The sequence below is a fragment of the Macaca mulatta genome, chromosome 20 (genome assembly GCF_049350105.2).
Source record: "Macaca mulatta isolate MMU2019108-1 chromosome 20, T2T-MMU8v2.0, whole genome shotgun sequence".
Lineage (NCBI taxonomy): Eukaryota > Metazoa > Chordata > Mammalia > Primates > Cercopithecidae > Macaca > Macaca mulatta.
This window is the reverse complement of record NC_133425.1, coordinates 21,830,765-21,845,892: the sequence shown is the minus strand read 5'-3', so window position 1 is coordinate 21,845,892 and position 15,128 is coordinate 21,830,765. Positions and strand designations below refer to the sequence as shown.

At 46.1% G+C, this 15,128-nt stretch overlaps 1 protein-coding gene across 3 annotated transcripts in view; it reads left to right on the top strand.

Moving 5' to 3' along the window:
• Window positions 1-1,330: 1,330 nt before the first annotated feature.
• CDR2 (cerebellar degeneration related protein 2) overlaps window positions 1,331-15,128 on the top strand; it is a 31,547-nt gene continuing 17,749 nt past the window's right edge. Inside the window, 2 exon segments of one of the 3 annotated variants that reach the window (NM_001260929.2) lie at window positions 1,331-1,484; window positions 13,476-13,588. In NM_001260929.2, coding sequence (NP_001247858.1) covers window positions 1,406-1,484; window positions 13,476-13,588 — 192 coding nt within the window. In that variant the 5' untranslated portion in view covers window positions 1,331-1,405. 3 annotated transcript variants of the gene reach the window in all.

Below are 15,128 nucleotides of genomic sequence, written 5' to 3'. Positions count from 1 at the left end.
CACCTCTTCCCTCTTTCCGAATTTCTAACAGTTTATTACCTTATGTTCTAGAGATAATCTTTCAATTATATACTTAAACCTCGATTTTTTTGTTTCGTTGCTCAAAGTTTGCTAGATATTGGCCCTGCTGTCTTCCATCAGCTGCAATTTTACCTTTACGTCAAGGTTGAGAACATTGACCTTCAGGTCTGTCATCCTGCTTAAGAGTTTCCGTGCTTTGTCTGTAAGATGGTGCTAAAAGCTTTACTCATGAGCAGTATTTGCTGGGTTATGTCGGTGGAGGACAGCGTGCTCTGCCTTGCTGGCTACTAAGTGCTGGGGCTGCAGCCTGACCCCTCCAGGTGCAATGCCACGTCCCCAGATGCTTAACTTGTGGTCTAGAGGTACCTTTTAAAAATCGTTGCAACCCTGCTTACAATTTTCCCCCTCCAAGTGGACAGCTTCGGGCATCCCTCACTGCCCCAGATTCTCAACGGGGTCTGGCGCCCACCGTTTTAGGGAGCGTAATTCCCAGAGCTCAGATGTCAACGAGACAAGAGCTACCGCTCAGTGGGCGTTTTCTCAGCCCTAAACTCCCGATCGACTCCGAGTCTCCTTGCCGGACCCGGAGCAAATCTCAGAGTCAACATGCGAGAAGCGGCAGCCGGGCGGCGGACCTCCGGCTTCCGGCACCCTCGCGCTTCCCGCCGGCACGAAGGACGCCTCTCGACAACCGCCCGCCTCTCAGAGGCCGAAGTCCTAGGCCCTCCGGCCTGCGCTGCCTGTCCACGGACGCGCTGGCCTCGGGACACCCACCAAAGCGGCAGGACTCGCCTCCGCCAGCTCCACAGCCCGGAACCTAGTACGCGCTCCTAGGAGCCGCACAGCGCAGATCAGGGGGCGGGCTTTCGGCCGCACCCCTTCACTGTTTCCCCGCCTTCTTTGTTTATTCGGGGCCCGTCATTGGCTGCTTGGCCTCGAAACCGGGCGAGCCGCGGGTCTTTGGAGAGACGCTATTGGACGAAGTCCCTGTCGCTCGGCCAGCGGCCCGCTCGCGATTGGTTGAGAAGCCGCCGGGGGTTTGAATCGCATCCCCGGCCGGGGAGGGTTCTGCCAAAGTGCCACGTTGGGCCCGGCGGCGGCGTGAAGACCGGCGGCAGCGTGAGAACCTGGCTCCCTACGTTCGCGCCGTAACGCCCGGCCGTTGGGGCCGTTGGGAGGCGCTAGGCGAGTCGAAGCAGCCGGCCGGTCGGCGGCGGTCGCCGGCGGGAACGGGGCTGAGGCGGCGCGGCGGAGCCTGGGCGGCGGCGCGTCCCGCCCGAGGGCGGCTCTGGCTGAGGGCGGAGGGGCCGGGGAAGAGCCCGGGGCAGCGGCTGAGGCGGGACGGCGGCGGCGGGGACCGTTGCCCCTAGAGGACCCAGCCGAGATGCTGGCGGAAAACCTGGTGGAGGAGTTTGAAATGAAGGAGGACGAGCCGTGGTACGACCACCAGGACCTCCAGCAAGGTGAGGGCGGGGGCGCCCCGCGGGCGGGCGGGCGGCGGCGGCGGCGGCCTGGCCCGGGAGGCCCCCGCTGCGAAACTGTTAAAAAGTTGCTTTTTCTGGCGGCTGAGGATGCAGGTGCCGGGAAGGGCTCGGGCTCACCTGGCGGCGGGGCCGGCCGTGCCCGTGGATCCCGCCCGCAGGAAGCCTCGGCGCGGGGCCCACGGCCCTGCTAATGCGCAGTTGAATATCAGACCCGAGGCGCATGGGGGCCAGGGACGCGCCAGGCACCGTTTTAAGCGCTTTCCGTGGATTAGCTAGTTTAATCCTCACTGCATTCCTCCGAGGCAGACCGGGTGAGCCAGTGTGTCCCGTAGTAAGTGGCAGAGCCCGAGAAGCCGCCCCCTCGCAGGCTGTGTAGCCCAGCGCCTTTCTTGGCCAGCACGGAGGGCCGGCTGCTGCAGGTGGTAGTGGTTTTGCGATGTAGCGGGAGCTGTGCGCTCTGCGCCGTAACTCTAGGAGACAGTAACTTTTAAAAAATTGATTAATTTTGAGGGTACATAGTAGGTGTATCTATTTATGGGGTACGTGAGATGTTTGGATACAGGCACGCAGTGTGAAATAAGCACGTGATGGAGAACGGGGCGTCCATCCCTTCCAGCATTTATCCATTGAGGTACAAACAATCCAATTACACTGAGAGTAACTTTTGTTATCCCATTTTCCAGATGAGGAAAGCGGAGGTTGAAACGGTTGAGTGGCTTGCCTAAAGCTAAGTGGGGGAGGGAGTGGTTTTTTGAACCCACACACTCAAAAGGAGGAGTTGTAGTCACTCCTCAAACCCCCATCCCTTCCTTACCATCCTAGTTAACAGTTTTTTTTCAGTTGGGAATTAAGCTGTTACGCATAGTTCACCAGATGCCAGTTGAAATGACAGAAGAGCGCTTCTACCTCTGCCACTTTTCTTCAGTTTGCATGCCAGCTTTCACTTAGAAATAGGCCTGCCGATGGTGTCTCCAGAGAACAATCATAGAGCAGCCAACACTTTGGGGCCAGTGGGGCCCCACTTTTTTTTATACTAATAGCAGGAGCTAGCAATTGGGGAACACTTTTGATGTGCCTAACACTGATAGGCCCATAACAGAGTTGCTCATTTATCTCCCAGTAACACAATAGAGGTGATAATGTTGGGGAGTGCTAGGGTTCCCCTTAAGACTCGAGAGCAAACATTCTTAACCGCTATACTGAACACTGTGAATAATCCTCAGGAATTTTTCCCGGCATCTTTGGTTTCTGCAATTCTATGTAAATGTTTTCAGCTCTAATCTTGCAGTGAAAATTAACATCTCATTTAGTTAAATATTGAATGATGCTGATGCTTGTTCATGCTAACCACTGAACATGGCAGATGCTTGTTCATGCTAACCACTGAACATGGCAGATGCTTGTTCATGCTAACCACTGAACATGGCAGAAGGAAACTGTGTAGACTTGAGTAACTCAGAAAAGGAAAATAAAACGAGCACCTCTTTTGGAGGAAGATAATTTCTTAAATTAACATGCAATCACTTTAACCAAAGTAATTCACCTTTATTACGCTTATAGAGTCCAAGCTGCTTAGTGGTTGCAGTGCAGTGTTTGGTGGCATCATCTTTATGTCCAAAGGACACATTTCTCATACGTTTTAACAAACCTGTTTTCAGATTTCCCCATAGGGATTGATGGCCTAGTTTGATAGTTTCTCCAGGATTTGTGAGGCAACCACTGTGCCATTGCAGTATTTCCCTATAATTTAATTTGTATCATCACAACTAAATATTTTTCTTTCCTGTATTTAAGAAGCATAGGCCGGGTGCGGTGGCTCACGCCTGTAATCCCAACACTTTGGGAGGCCGCGGCGGGTGGATCACAAGATCAGGAGTTTGAGCCCAGCCTGACCAACAAGGTGAAACCCCGTCTCTACTAAAAATACAAAAATTAGCCAGGCGTGCCTATAATTAGCATGTGCCTGTAATCCCAGCTACTCAGGAGACTGAGGCAGGAGAATTGCTTGAATATAGAAGGCCGAGGTTGCAGTGAGCCAAGATGGCGCCGCGGCACTCCAGCCTGGGCGACACGAGACTCTGTCTTAAAAAAAAAAAAAAATTTAAGAAGCATAAATCCTTAAGGGTATAGAGGGGGCAGGTTCTTTTTTCTGGTATTCCCAGCATCTAGCATAATACTTGGCACATACTGGAAGCTCGATTTTAGTATTTGTTGAACTGCACTGAAGCACTATCACAGAAGTGTTTTCATGGCTCTCTTCCATCAGGTGCCTTAGTCCACGCTGCGTTCTCCCACTGTTGGAGGTTGTTTGGAACCACCAGCTGTAACACTTCAGTCTATCAAGCAGCAAGTGCAGCGTGTCAGGGTTACAGGTGGAATTCTCTTTAACCTCTGATCAAAATAAAGTCATCAACTCTTCAAGTTTAACGTTAAAAACACAGGTCTGGCCAGGCGCGGTGGCTCACGCCTGTAATCCCAGCACTTTGAGAGGCCGAGGCAGGTGGATCACGAGGTCAGGAGAACGAGACCATCCTGGCTAACACGGTGAAACCCTGTCTCTACTAAAAATACAAAAAATAAAAAATTAGCCGGGCATGGTGGTGGGCGCCTGTAGTCCCAGCTGCTTGGGAGGCTAAGGCAGGAGAATGGCGTGAACCCGGGAGGTGGAGCTTGCAGTAAGCCGAGATCGCACCACTGCACTCCAGGCTCGGCGACAGAGCGAGACTCCGTCTCAAAAAAAAAAAAAAAAAAAATTTAAAAAACCACACAGGTCTGGGCTGGGTGCAGTGGCTCATGCCTGTAATCCCAGCACTTTGGGAGGCCGAGGCGGGCATATCACCTGAGGCCAGGAGTTCGAGACCAGTCTGGCCAACATGGTGAAACTCCATCTCTACTAAAAATACAAAATTAGCTGGGCGTGGTGGCAGCCCCCTGTAATCCTAGCTACTCGGGAGGCTGAGGCAGGAGAATTGCTTGAAACTGGGAGGCGGAGTTGCAGTGAGCTGAGATCATGCCATTGCACTCCAGCCTGGATGGTAAGAACGAAACTCTGTCTAAAAACACACACATACACACACACAGAGGTCTGAACCTCTTTACTGCCAGTTGCATTTCTGTGTTTTCCAAAGGGCTGCTACCTTATCACAGTGGACTTTGACATACCCCTCTATGTCATAACCAACTATATAGAGTACGAATAGAAGATGTGAAATTCCAACAATTATAACTTGTGAATATGGCCTGTCAAAGAATAAAGGCTACAGTGTGAATAAAAGGGTATTCTTTCCCCAGTTTTGCTAAATTATATGTTAACTCCTAAACTTTTAACAGATTTTAAAACTTGTTCATTTCTCAAAAATGTATTATCTGCTCTTTGCCAGGTATTGGCCTAGGCACTGGGGCCACAGCGCCTCCCCACATGTTTGGATAGGCAGGATTCTTACTCCCATAGAGTGAATGTTCCAGGAATCTGTTCACTAGAGAAGCCTGGAGGTGCTGCCTCATGGGATGTGCCCACTACAGCGCCTCGTACGTTGTAGGCCCTCAGTAGACCCTTGCTGCTGAATTAAGTTTGGGAGCAGGTCTGTCCTGTTAAACAGATTATTCAGCAGATCTAGTGGGATTTTATGTGCAGGCATCTGTCCATTTTTTAACATCCTCATTATTACTGAGTGAGGCTTATTTGGAGAGAACTGCTGAAATTTTTTTTTTTTTGAGGTGGAGTCTCGCTCTGTCCCCAGGCTGGAGTGCAGTGGCACACTCTCGGCTCACTGCAGTCTCCGCCTCCCAGGTTCAAGCCATTCTCCTGCCTTAGCCTCCCAAGTAGCTGGGATTACAGGTACGCGCCACCACACCCATTTAATTTATGTATTTTTAGTAGAGATGGGGTTTCACCATGTTGGCCAGGATGGTCTCGATCTCCTGACCTTGTGATCTACCCGCCTCAGCCTCCCAAAGTGCTGAGATTACAGGCGTGAACCACCGCACCTGGCCGGAAAACAACTTTTAATGATCCTGTTCTCAAACTCTTACAACTACAAAATGTTTTCCTTTAGTAGTAGAAGCCATGAGCTAAATAGATTGAATCTTTGTATCAAAGTTTCCTAGGGTATCCTTTTTTAAATTGAAATTGCTGGAAAATTCTAACCTCAGTAAACTCTGGTCTGCTATTCATACCTTGTTAGAAACATGTAAAGCTTTTTTGTGTAGACAGGAGGAGAAAACCCTTTGCTGTTACGAAACACTTTGATGAAGAGACTGTCTTTTGTCAGAGGGCTGAGTTGGCTCAATAGGAATACTGACAATAATCTCTGTGGGTAAGATATTTTCTGGGACAGCAGGAGCCTTCAGTTTAGGTAATGATGGTGCTTGCTTTGAAACATGCCCCTGAGAACAAGGTGGAAGGACTTCAGAGACTGGATTTTCTTTTAAACCAGCTGCTATTGTCATTTGGTGAGCTGTGCAAACTTAGAATAAGGATTCAGGTTTCTGTTATGTGGATCAGTAAATGAACTCTTAGTTTAAAGGAATCCTAAAATTTCAGGATGAGTACATCCTCCTTGTGTACAACTATTTTGCTGAATCACTCTTTGGAGGGTTATTAAAACTGACACCATTTTTCTTGATATTTATATTCAGGTTTTCTGCTTTCCCAATTATAGTAACGTTGGCAACAGGAGTTAAACAGAAGCATCACTAAATGACGCATTTGACTTTGTAATAGGAAAAACTTTCAGCCTTAATATTAGTGAATTACTCCTACAGACTACCAGCCAACATTGGAATATGTTGTTTTTTTTGTTTTTTTGTTTTTTTAAATAAACTAAAGTAAAATGGGAAAAATATCACGGTGGGTTTTAAAGTTTTCAAAATTCTGGAAGAAAGGTTCTTTAAAAAAATTACTTTGCTGCCAGTACTAATTTTTTTGCCTAAAGTATAGAGCTGAGTATCTGTTTAAAGCTAACAGTTTACACCATTAAAAATATATTATTACCTGCAAAGACTCATTAGTGAAAGAATATTCAACATATGAAGGTACTGATATGTTGCAATTCTCAAGCCTGCAATAAATCTATGATGTTTTTAGTAGTTGCCTAAGCCAGGCCAGTTCAATAGGACTTAGAAAAGACCCTCTTAATGAAAATTCTTTTTGTAATCCTGTAGAGATGAACAGGTGTACAAAGCTTCGAAACTATATTATTTCCTTTTCTTTTGTGCCTTAATTAAAACTGTAAGGGACATTCAATATTCTATTCCCTCCACTAATTATTTAGAAAACCTTAGGCTTACTGCCAGCTTTTGGCTTCTTTCGGCTATGGAAGCCAGCTGCTACTCAACAGGAAATGAACTTTTTTTAAAGACAAAGTCCGGTGTCTTTAAGCTAACAGATGAAGTAATATCCTGTTATACAGTGTGACTTCACAGGAGCTTTCTTGTAGTTGAGACTTGTTAAAATTCTGTCCTTAACAGCCTATGAAATATTTAGGAGATTGAGACTTCAGGTTTCTGAGCCAGTTTGGTGCTTTGTTTTACTGGAAATAAGAATTGAGATAAGGACAAGCCTCAAATTCTTTTTTGTTTGCTATCTACTAAAGAGTGCTGTCCTTGGCATCTCTTTCTGCAGGAGCAGGGAAGAGGTTCCTGGCTGCTCTTAAGTAGCACAGGTAGTTCCATAATTGAATGAAAGTGGTTGGTGATAGTCTCAAGTCAGTCTTGATTCTTGGAGAGGTTTTGGCCCAGTTGGGTTTTTTTGTTTTTTTTTTTTTCCTGCTAAGAGACGACGGCCTGCTATGTTGCCCATGCTGGTCTCGAACTCTTGGGCTCAAACAGCCCTTCCGCCTCGGCATCCCAAAATGCTGAGATTGTGTCTGGAATTGATGGATTCTTGGTCTCACTGACTTCAAGAATGAAGCCACAGACCCTCACGGTGAGTGTTATACAGTTCTTAAAGATGGTGTGTCCAGAGTTTTTTCCTTCAGACGTGTCTGGAGCTTCTTCCTTCTGGTGGATTCGTGGTCTCGCTGTCAGGAGTGAAGCTGCAGACCTTCATGGTGAGTGTTACAGCTCACAAAGGCAGCTTAGACCCAAAGAGTGAGCAGCAGCAAGATTTATTGCAAAGAGCGAAAGAACAAAGCTTCCACAGTATGGAAGGTGACCCAAGCGGGTTGCCACTGGGGCCTCCGGCAGCCTGCTTTTAGTCCCTTATCTGGCCCCACCCACAATCTGCTGATTGGTCCGTTTTGACAGTGCTGATTGGTGCGTTTACAATCCTTGAGCTAGACAGAGTCACAGAGTGCTAGTTAGCTAGATACAGAGTTAGGTAGATACAAACCCTGAGCTAGGCATAGAGTGCTGATTGGTGCATTTACAATCCTTGAGCTAGATGGGGTCACAGAGTGCTAGTCCTCCAAGTCTCCCCTAGGTTAGCTAGACAGAGAGTACCAATTGGTGTATTCACAAACCCTGACCTAGACACAGTGCTGATTGGTGTATTCACAAATCCTGAGCTAGACACAGAGTGCTGATTGGTGCACATACAATCCTCCCCCTATATATATAAAAGTTCTCCAAGTCTCCATCGGGTTGAGGAGCCCAGCTGGCTTCACCCAGTGGATCCTGCACCTGGGCTGGAAGCAGAGCTGCCCGCCAGTCCTGAGCCGGGCCTGCACTCCTCAGCCTTTGGACTGTCGATGGGACCAGGTGCCACGGAGCAGGGGGCGGCGCCCGTAGGGGAGGCTCAGGCCGCGCAGGAGCCCACCGCCTGGGGAGGAGCTCAGACATGGCTGGCTGCAGGTCCCGGGCCCTGCTGGGCGGGGAGGCAGCTAAGGCCCAGCGAGAATTTGAGCGCCGGGCCTGCGGGCCGGCACTGCTGGGGGACCCTGCGCAACCCCCGCAGCTGCTCTCCTGGGTGCTAAACCCCTCACTGCCCTGGGCCGGCCGCTCAGTGTGCGGGGCCAGCGGGTCCCGCCGGAACTCACACGGCCCGTGAGCACAGCCCCGGTTCCCTTCCGCGCCTCTCCCTCTACACTTCCCGGCAAGCAGAGGGAGGAGGCTCCGGCCTCAGCCCAGAGAGGGGCTCCCACGGTGCCGTGGCGGGCTGAAGGGCTCTTCAAGCACCGCCGGAATGGAAGCGGAGGCCGAGGGGGCGCTGAGAGTGAGGGCTGCTAGCGCATTGTCACCTCTCAAGATTACAGGTATGAGCCACCACACCCAGCCCTTGGCTCAGGCTTTGATTGCTAGTTAAGAGCATCTTTGGTGAATCTGATCCTTCCCAGTGAGGAGTTACTCACCACTTTACACATTTAAGAAGGAAAGACTTAATACCTAGGTAATGTTTTTATACTTTGTCTTTAATAGAGTGTGGTAGCTTCCATGTGGGCCTATGTATACACATTACATACTCTGTGAGTACAAAATCATTTTTTCTGGAACATGTTCAACCATAGTTCCTTTTTCGTTTGATGAAAACAAGGTATTAACCTGCCTGGGGTTGTATGTGCTTTCACTAGCAGAGCAGGCAACAAAAACCCAAATAGTTGAACTCTTAATTTCTCATTGCAATCTGTGAAAACAAGAAGAAATTAAGTACCTCAACACGGGGGAAATTTGTATTCTCTACCTTAAAGAAGCCTGTGGACTTCTCTTTCAATTGCCTTAAAACTCTGCAGATGAAGATAACAAAGAATCATGATGAGAGTGAGAGTGAAAACCTGTTGGCCTAAGAGTTTCTATCTGATCTGTGACTCACCTTGGAGCTTGATTAGGTCAGTTAACAGCTTTGTGCTTCAGGCTGTCTCAGCTGAGAAACTGGGCTAAATACCTTTAAAGATAATAAAGACTAATGTCTCTGGAAAACAAAAAGTAGGCTGGGCGCAGTAGCTTATGCCTGTAATCCCCAGCACTTGGGGAGGCCACAGTGGGCGTATCACTTGAGGTCAGGATTTCAAGACCAGCCTGGCCAACATGGTGAAACCCCATCTCTACTAAAAATACAAAAATTAGCCGGGCGTGGTGGTGGGCGTCTGTAATCCCAGCTACTCAGGAGGCTGAGGCAGGAGAATCGCTTGACTCCAGGAGGCAGAGGTTGCAGTGAGCTGCGATTGCACCACTGCACTCCAGCCTGGGTGACAAGAGTGAGACTCCATCTCAAATAATGACAAGAAAAAGACTAATGTCTCTTAAATGCTTTGAGCTATTTATAAAAGTTCTGTGTTTTGTAAATACAAGTTATTTCATAGACCTATTAATGGAAGTCTTTTTGTTTGTTTGTTTGTTTGAGACAGGGCCTCACTGTATTTTTGGTAGAGATGACATTTCACCATGTTGCCCTGACTGGTCTCGAACTTCTGAGCTCAAGCAGTCCACCTGGCTCACCCTCCCAAAGTGCTGGGATTATAGGCATGACCCACTGCACCTGGTTTCTAGTCTTAATGTAATGACTGTAATAGACATCGTTAGTTTTGAAATCACAAGATAATGTATTTTAGCACCTATCTACAAACAGTATACTGTTTTATTTTAAATGGGTGTAAAATATTTTTAAATGATCTGGATTTGGGTGTGGTGGGTTTTGCTTTTTCTAGAGTGAAAACTAACCAAGTAGAATACTAATTATGCACTTGAGTAGACATTAAAACAACTAATGCTGGCCGGGCGCGGTGGCTCAAGCCTGTAATCCCAGCACTTTGGGAGGCCGAGACGGGCGGATCACGAGGTCAGGAGATCGAGACCATCCTGGCTAACACGGTGAAACCCTGTCTCTACTAAAAAATACAAAAAACTAGCCGGGCGAAGTGGCGGGCGCCTGTAGTCCCAGCTACTTGGGAGGCTGAGGCAGGAGAATGGCGTGTACCCGGGAGGCGGAGCTTGCAGTGAGCTGAGATCCGGCCACTGCACTCCAGCCTGGGCGACAGAGCATGACTCCGTCTCAAAAAAAAAAAAAAAAAAAAAAAAAAAAAACAACTAATGCTGTTGTTACCGTTTACTCAAGGCTAAGTTTTACTATTAGTGGTGGATAGCCAGTAAGTATTATTTGTCAACCTCTAAAAATTAAGTTTAAAAATAATTATGTAGTGAGTTTCCTTGTTTTTATGATAAATATTTTTTTCCATAATACTTTTATGACATTAACTGAGGCTGCTTTCCATCATACCTAGAATAAAACTTAAACTTTACCTACCATGGGCTGTAAAATCCTATATGATCTGCTCTCTCATGCCTCTATCATACTGGCTGCTTGTCAGGTTGTAGAATATGCCAAATTCATGGCAAGTTCTTCATCCTTCAAGCTTCAGCTAAAAGGTCTTCTCAGACCTTCCTTATGACCTCTCTTTCTAAATTGGTCCCTAGGCTGGGCACTGTGGCTCATGCCTGTAATCCCAACATTTTGGGAGGCTGAGGTGGGAGGATGTATTGGGGCCAGAAGTTTGAGATCATCCTGGGCAGCATTGTAAGACCCTGTCTCTACAATAAATCAGTAAGTAAGTAAGCTGGGTTTGGTAGTGCATGCCTATATTCCCAGCTACTTGGCAGGCTGAGGCAGGAAGATCACTTGAGCCCAGGAATCCAAGGCTAAAGTGAGCCATGAGTGTACCACTGCACTCCAGCATGACAACAGAGCGAGACTGTGCCTAATAAAGAGAAAAAGAAAGCCCTTTGTTCATTGTCACCAAATCCAGGTTCCCCCTCTACCCCCTTTATCTTTTAGACTTTATATTGGTCAACAAATCCTTTAGCTTTACTTTCAAAACATGTCAGAATTCTGCCTCTCCTCTCCATCTTCATCTCTGCCACCCTAGTCCAAGCCACCATCATCTCTCACCCAGATGATTGCAGTATCTTTCTGTCACTCTGCTCCCACTTTTGTCCCATTCACTCTGTATAATAGCAGCCAGGGTGATCCTGTCAAGCCTCCATTGGAGTCCTTTTCATTTGGGGTAAAAGCCAAACTCTTGACCTCTTTAGTTAGGCCCTCCCCATACTGGCCATCGTGGAGCCCCTCTGATTTGACACCCCGCCCAATACATTCTGCTCCACTCTCCTCAGCCTCCTTAATGGCTCAGTCATGCTTCCTCCCAGGGGCTTTGCACTTGCCTTGCCTCTGCCTGGAGTGCTGTTTCCCTACACGGATCTACATGGGTCACTTATTCCGTTCCTTCATATATCAATTCTAATGTGGCCCTAGTCACATGCTCTTAAATTTCAGCCTCCCACATCCACACTCCTCCTGTACTTCTTTCTTGCTTTATTTATTTATTTATTTTTTTGAGACGGAGTCTGGCTCTGTCACCCAGGCTGGAGTGCAGTGGCACCATCTCGGCTCACTGCAAGCTCCGCCTCCCGGGTTTACGCCATTCTCCTGCCTCAGCCTCCCGAGTAGCTGGGACTACAGGCGCCCGCCACCTCGCCTGGCTAGTTTTTTGTATTTTTTAGTAGAGACGGGGTTTCACCGTGTTAGCCAGGATGGTCTCGATCTCCTGACCTCGTGATCCGCCCGTCTCGGCCTCCCAAAGTGCTGGGATTACAGGCTTGAGCCACCGTGCCCGGCCACTTGCTTTATTTTTTCTCTTTAGCATTTATCACTGTCATGTTTTATTCTGCTGTTTCTCCCAGTAGAATATAAGCTCCATGAGGGCAGGGATTTTTTTTTTAATGTGAGTTCCTTATGGCTCCTGGGCAGTATCCCAGTGCCTAGAATAGTGTCTAATATTATTGAGTATATGCATGCATGCATGAATACTGTTTATCACAGTACGTGAGTTTAGTTACTCATTTGTCTGACTTCCTCCACTAATCTGGGAATATCAGCAAAGCAGGACTTCATTTTATTCACTCTTCTGTAGCTAATGCTTAGCATAGTGCCTGGCGACAAAAACATTCATTTGTGAATCAGTGAATATTAGTAGTACTTTGTATGCATATTGCAACTTAGTTTGTAAAGTACTCCTTTATGTATTATTATTTCATTTGATTTTCACAATCTCATATTGATAAGACATATCTCATATTAATAAGTCATCTCTCTAAACAAGAATACTAATTATAGGGGCCTCTAAAGTCACCATATTGAAAGTATTCTGGTAAATGATAGAACTGGGCCTGAGACTTACCTGCCCAGAGTACAGTGCATTTCCCACTGTATCAAAGGCCTGCTCCATAAGATTTATTATGCAGAGAAGTATTTCAATGACCTATGTTACAACTAGTGTCCTTTATTATATTGTTAACTAAATTTTCATTTCTGGGAGTTGAGTATAATATAAACAAATCCTGTTTTATGGACATTATGCCTAAGAGTAGAGAGAGTTGAAAAATGAGATTTAAAATAAAATATAATTCTGTGCTAAATGGAAGTATGAGCTACTGACATGTAATTACCTCGAAAACCACATTGCTGTTTTGCTTTTCTAGTTGCTCATCTTGCAGAAGGATACAAAGAAAAGTAGAGTGACCTGGGGCAGTGTTCTTAATGCTGATGTATTTTTCCTTTTCTTGACTGAATAATTTTTAGTCCCCTTAGGAGCCCAGGATATATGACAATAAACTTTAACAGTTGTATTCACAGCAGCCAAATTCATGGGAACTTTAAAGATTTTTGAAAGCTCCACCTATACTTTGGCTCAAGGGTCCATTCAAAAAAGTAGACTTGTCAGGATATGAATACATTGATTCTACTAGCAAATGGGATTTTAGAAGTAACACTGCGGAATGATCATTCCTGAACAAATAACTGCATCTCCATAAAGTAGATGACTATTTTTCACTTCTTACAAGTATGGGTACATAAGAGAATACTTTACCTGCTGGAGGCATCAGTTTAACTGAATTTTAAGTAGAACTCAGGTTTCCTTCTGTGCCACTCAACCTTCCATTGGGATGTGACCTAAACTACATGTTCTTTTTTGAAGGACTCGGTTATATAAATTGTTGATGTGAGATCATTTGTATTCTAAGATTCGTTTGTTGTGCTAGATCTTCAACTTGCTGCTGAGCTTGGGAAGACATTACTGGATCGGAACACAGAGTTGGAGGACTCTCTTCAGCAGATGTATACAACCAATCAGGAGCAGTTACAGGAAATTGAGGTAATTCACTCGGCAGGAGAGTTACACTTTTGACACTTTGATGTGTTGTTGTTATGTCAATCACATACTGGTAAAATAACGCTTGCAATTAGACACAGCATTTTATTTTTTAACACAGACTGTTTTGAGAATAAGAACCGCCTCCCGAGTAGCTGGGATTACAGGCGCCTGCCACCACGCCCAGCTAATTTTTGTATTTTTAGTAGAGATAGGGTTTCACCATGTTGGCCAGGCTGGTCTCGAACTCCTGACCTCAGGTGATCCACCTGCCTCGGCTTCCGAAAGTGCTGGTATTACAGGCATGAGCCACCACACCCAGCCTAAAAAATGCAATATTTAAGATATACAGAATGGTGTTTAAGAGAACAATACTATGAATACTCATATATCCACCACCTAGCTTAAGAAAGAAGACTACCCACACTGTTGAACTTCCCACCAGAGAGGGAACTTACACCTCCTCCTTGGTCACATATCCCTCCCACCTACTACTAAACCATATCCTAAATTTGGAAAAAAGAAAAAAAAAAAATCATGGCTCCTTATTTCACAGTGTGTTCAGATGTTTTGCTCCATTCAAATAATCATAAAATACATGTTGCTTTCTCTTTGCTGTGATCTTGATTTGTTGACATTTTTGCTGGATATTTTATCATTAAAATACTACATTTTTGACTGAGTGTGGTGGCATATGCCTGTAATCTCAGCACTTTAGGATGCTGAGGGAGACAGATTGCTCAAGCTCAGGAATTCGAGACCAGCCTGGGCAACCCGGTGAAGCCCCATCTCTACAAAAAAATACAAAAATTAGTCTGGTGTGGTGGCGTGTGCCTGTAGTCCCAGCTACTTGGGAGACAAAGGTGGGAGAATCACCTGAACCTGGGAAGTCAAGGCTACAGTGAGCCGTGATTGTGCCAGTACACTCCAGGTTAGGAGATGGGAGCGAGACCTTGTCTCAATAAAAAAATATAATAATATAATACCTTTTGCCTAGCTTAACAAAACTAAAATGAAAGATGCTAGACTAGGGCGTTAAAATGGCCCTCCATGCTGCTAATCTTATAAACGGTCCCATTCAAGTAGTTCAGTTATGTGTAGGCCACTTGACTGCAAAGATAATAATGGATATTAACCAGACAGTGTCCCATCAGAACACCTTTGTCCATGTCCCAACCCATGCTCCCCGCCAAAAGGGGACTGTACTTAAATTATATAAATGCTTCCCCCTCAAACTGGTACAGTAGACCCAGGACTCTTGTGTCTGTGCACAGAAAAATGTAGAAGACTAGAATGGTGAAGTAGTTCATTATAATGAGTACTTACTAAAACTTTGATTATTTCCTGAACCAGGTGCTGGGAATTCAAACAAGTAAAGAATTACGTAGTCCTTTCTTAGAAGTGATCACATTATACAATTTTAATCTTTTGAATAGAAATCTATCATCAAAACAAAGGCAAATGTACACTCTCAATATCCATTAATTTTACCTAGTAACATAAAAGATATATACAGTAGACCCTCCCCTTGAGCAGGATTTCT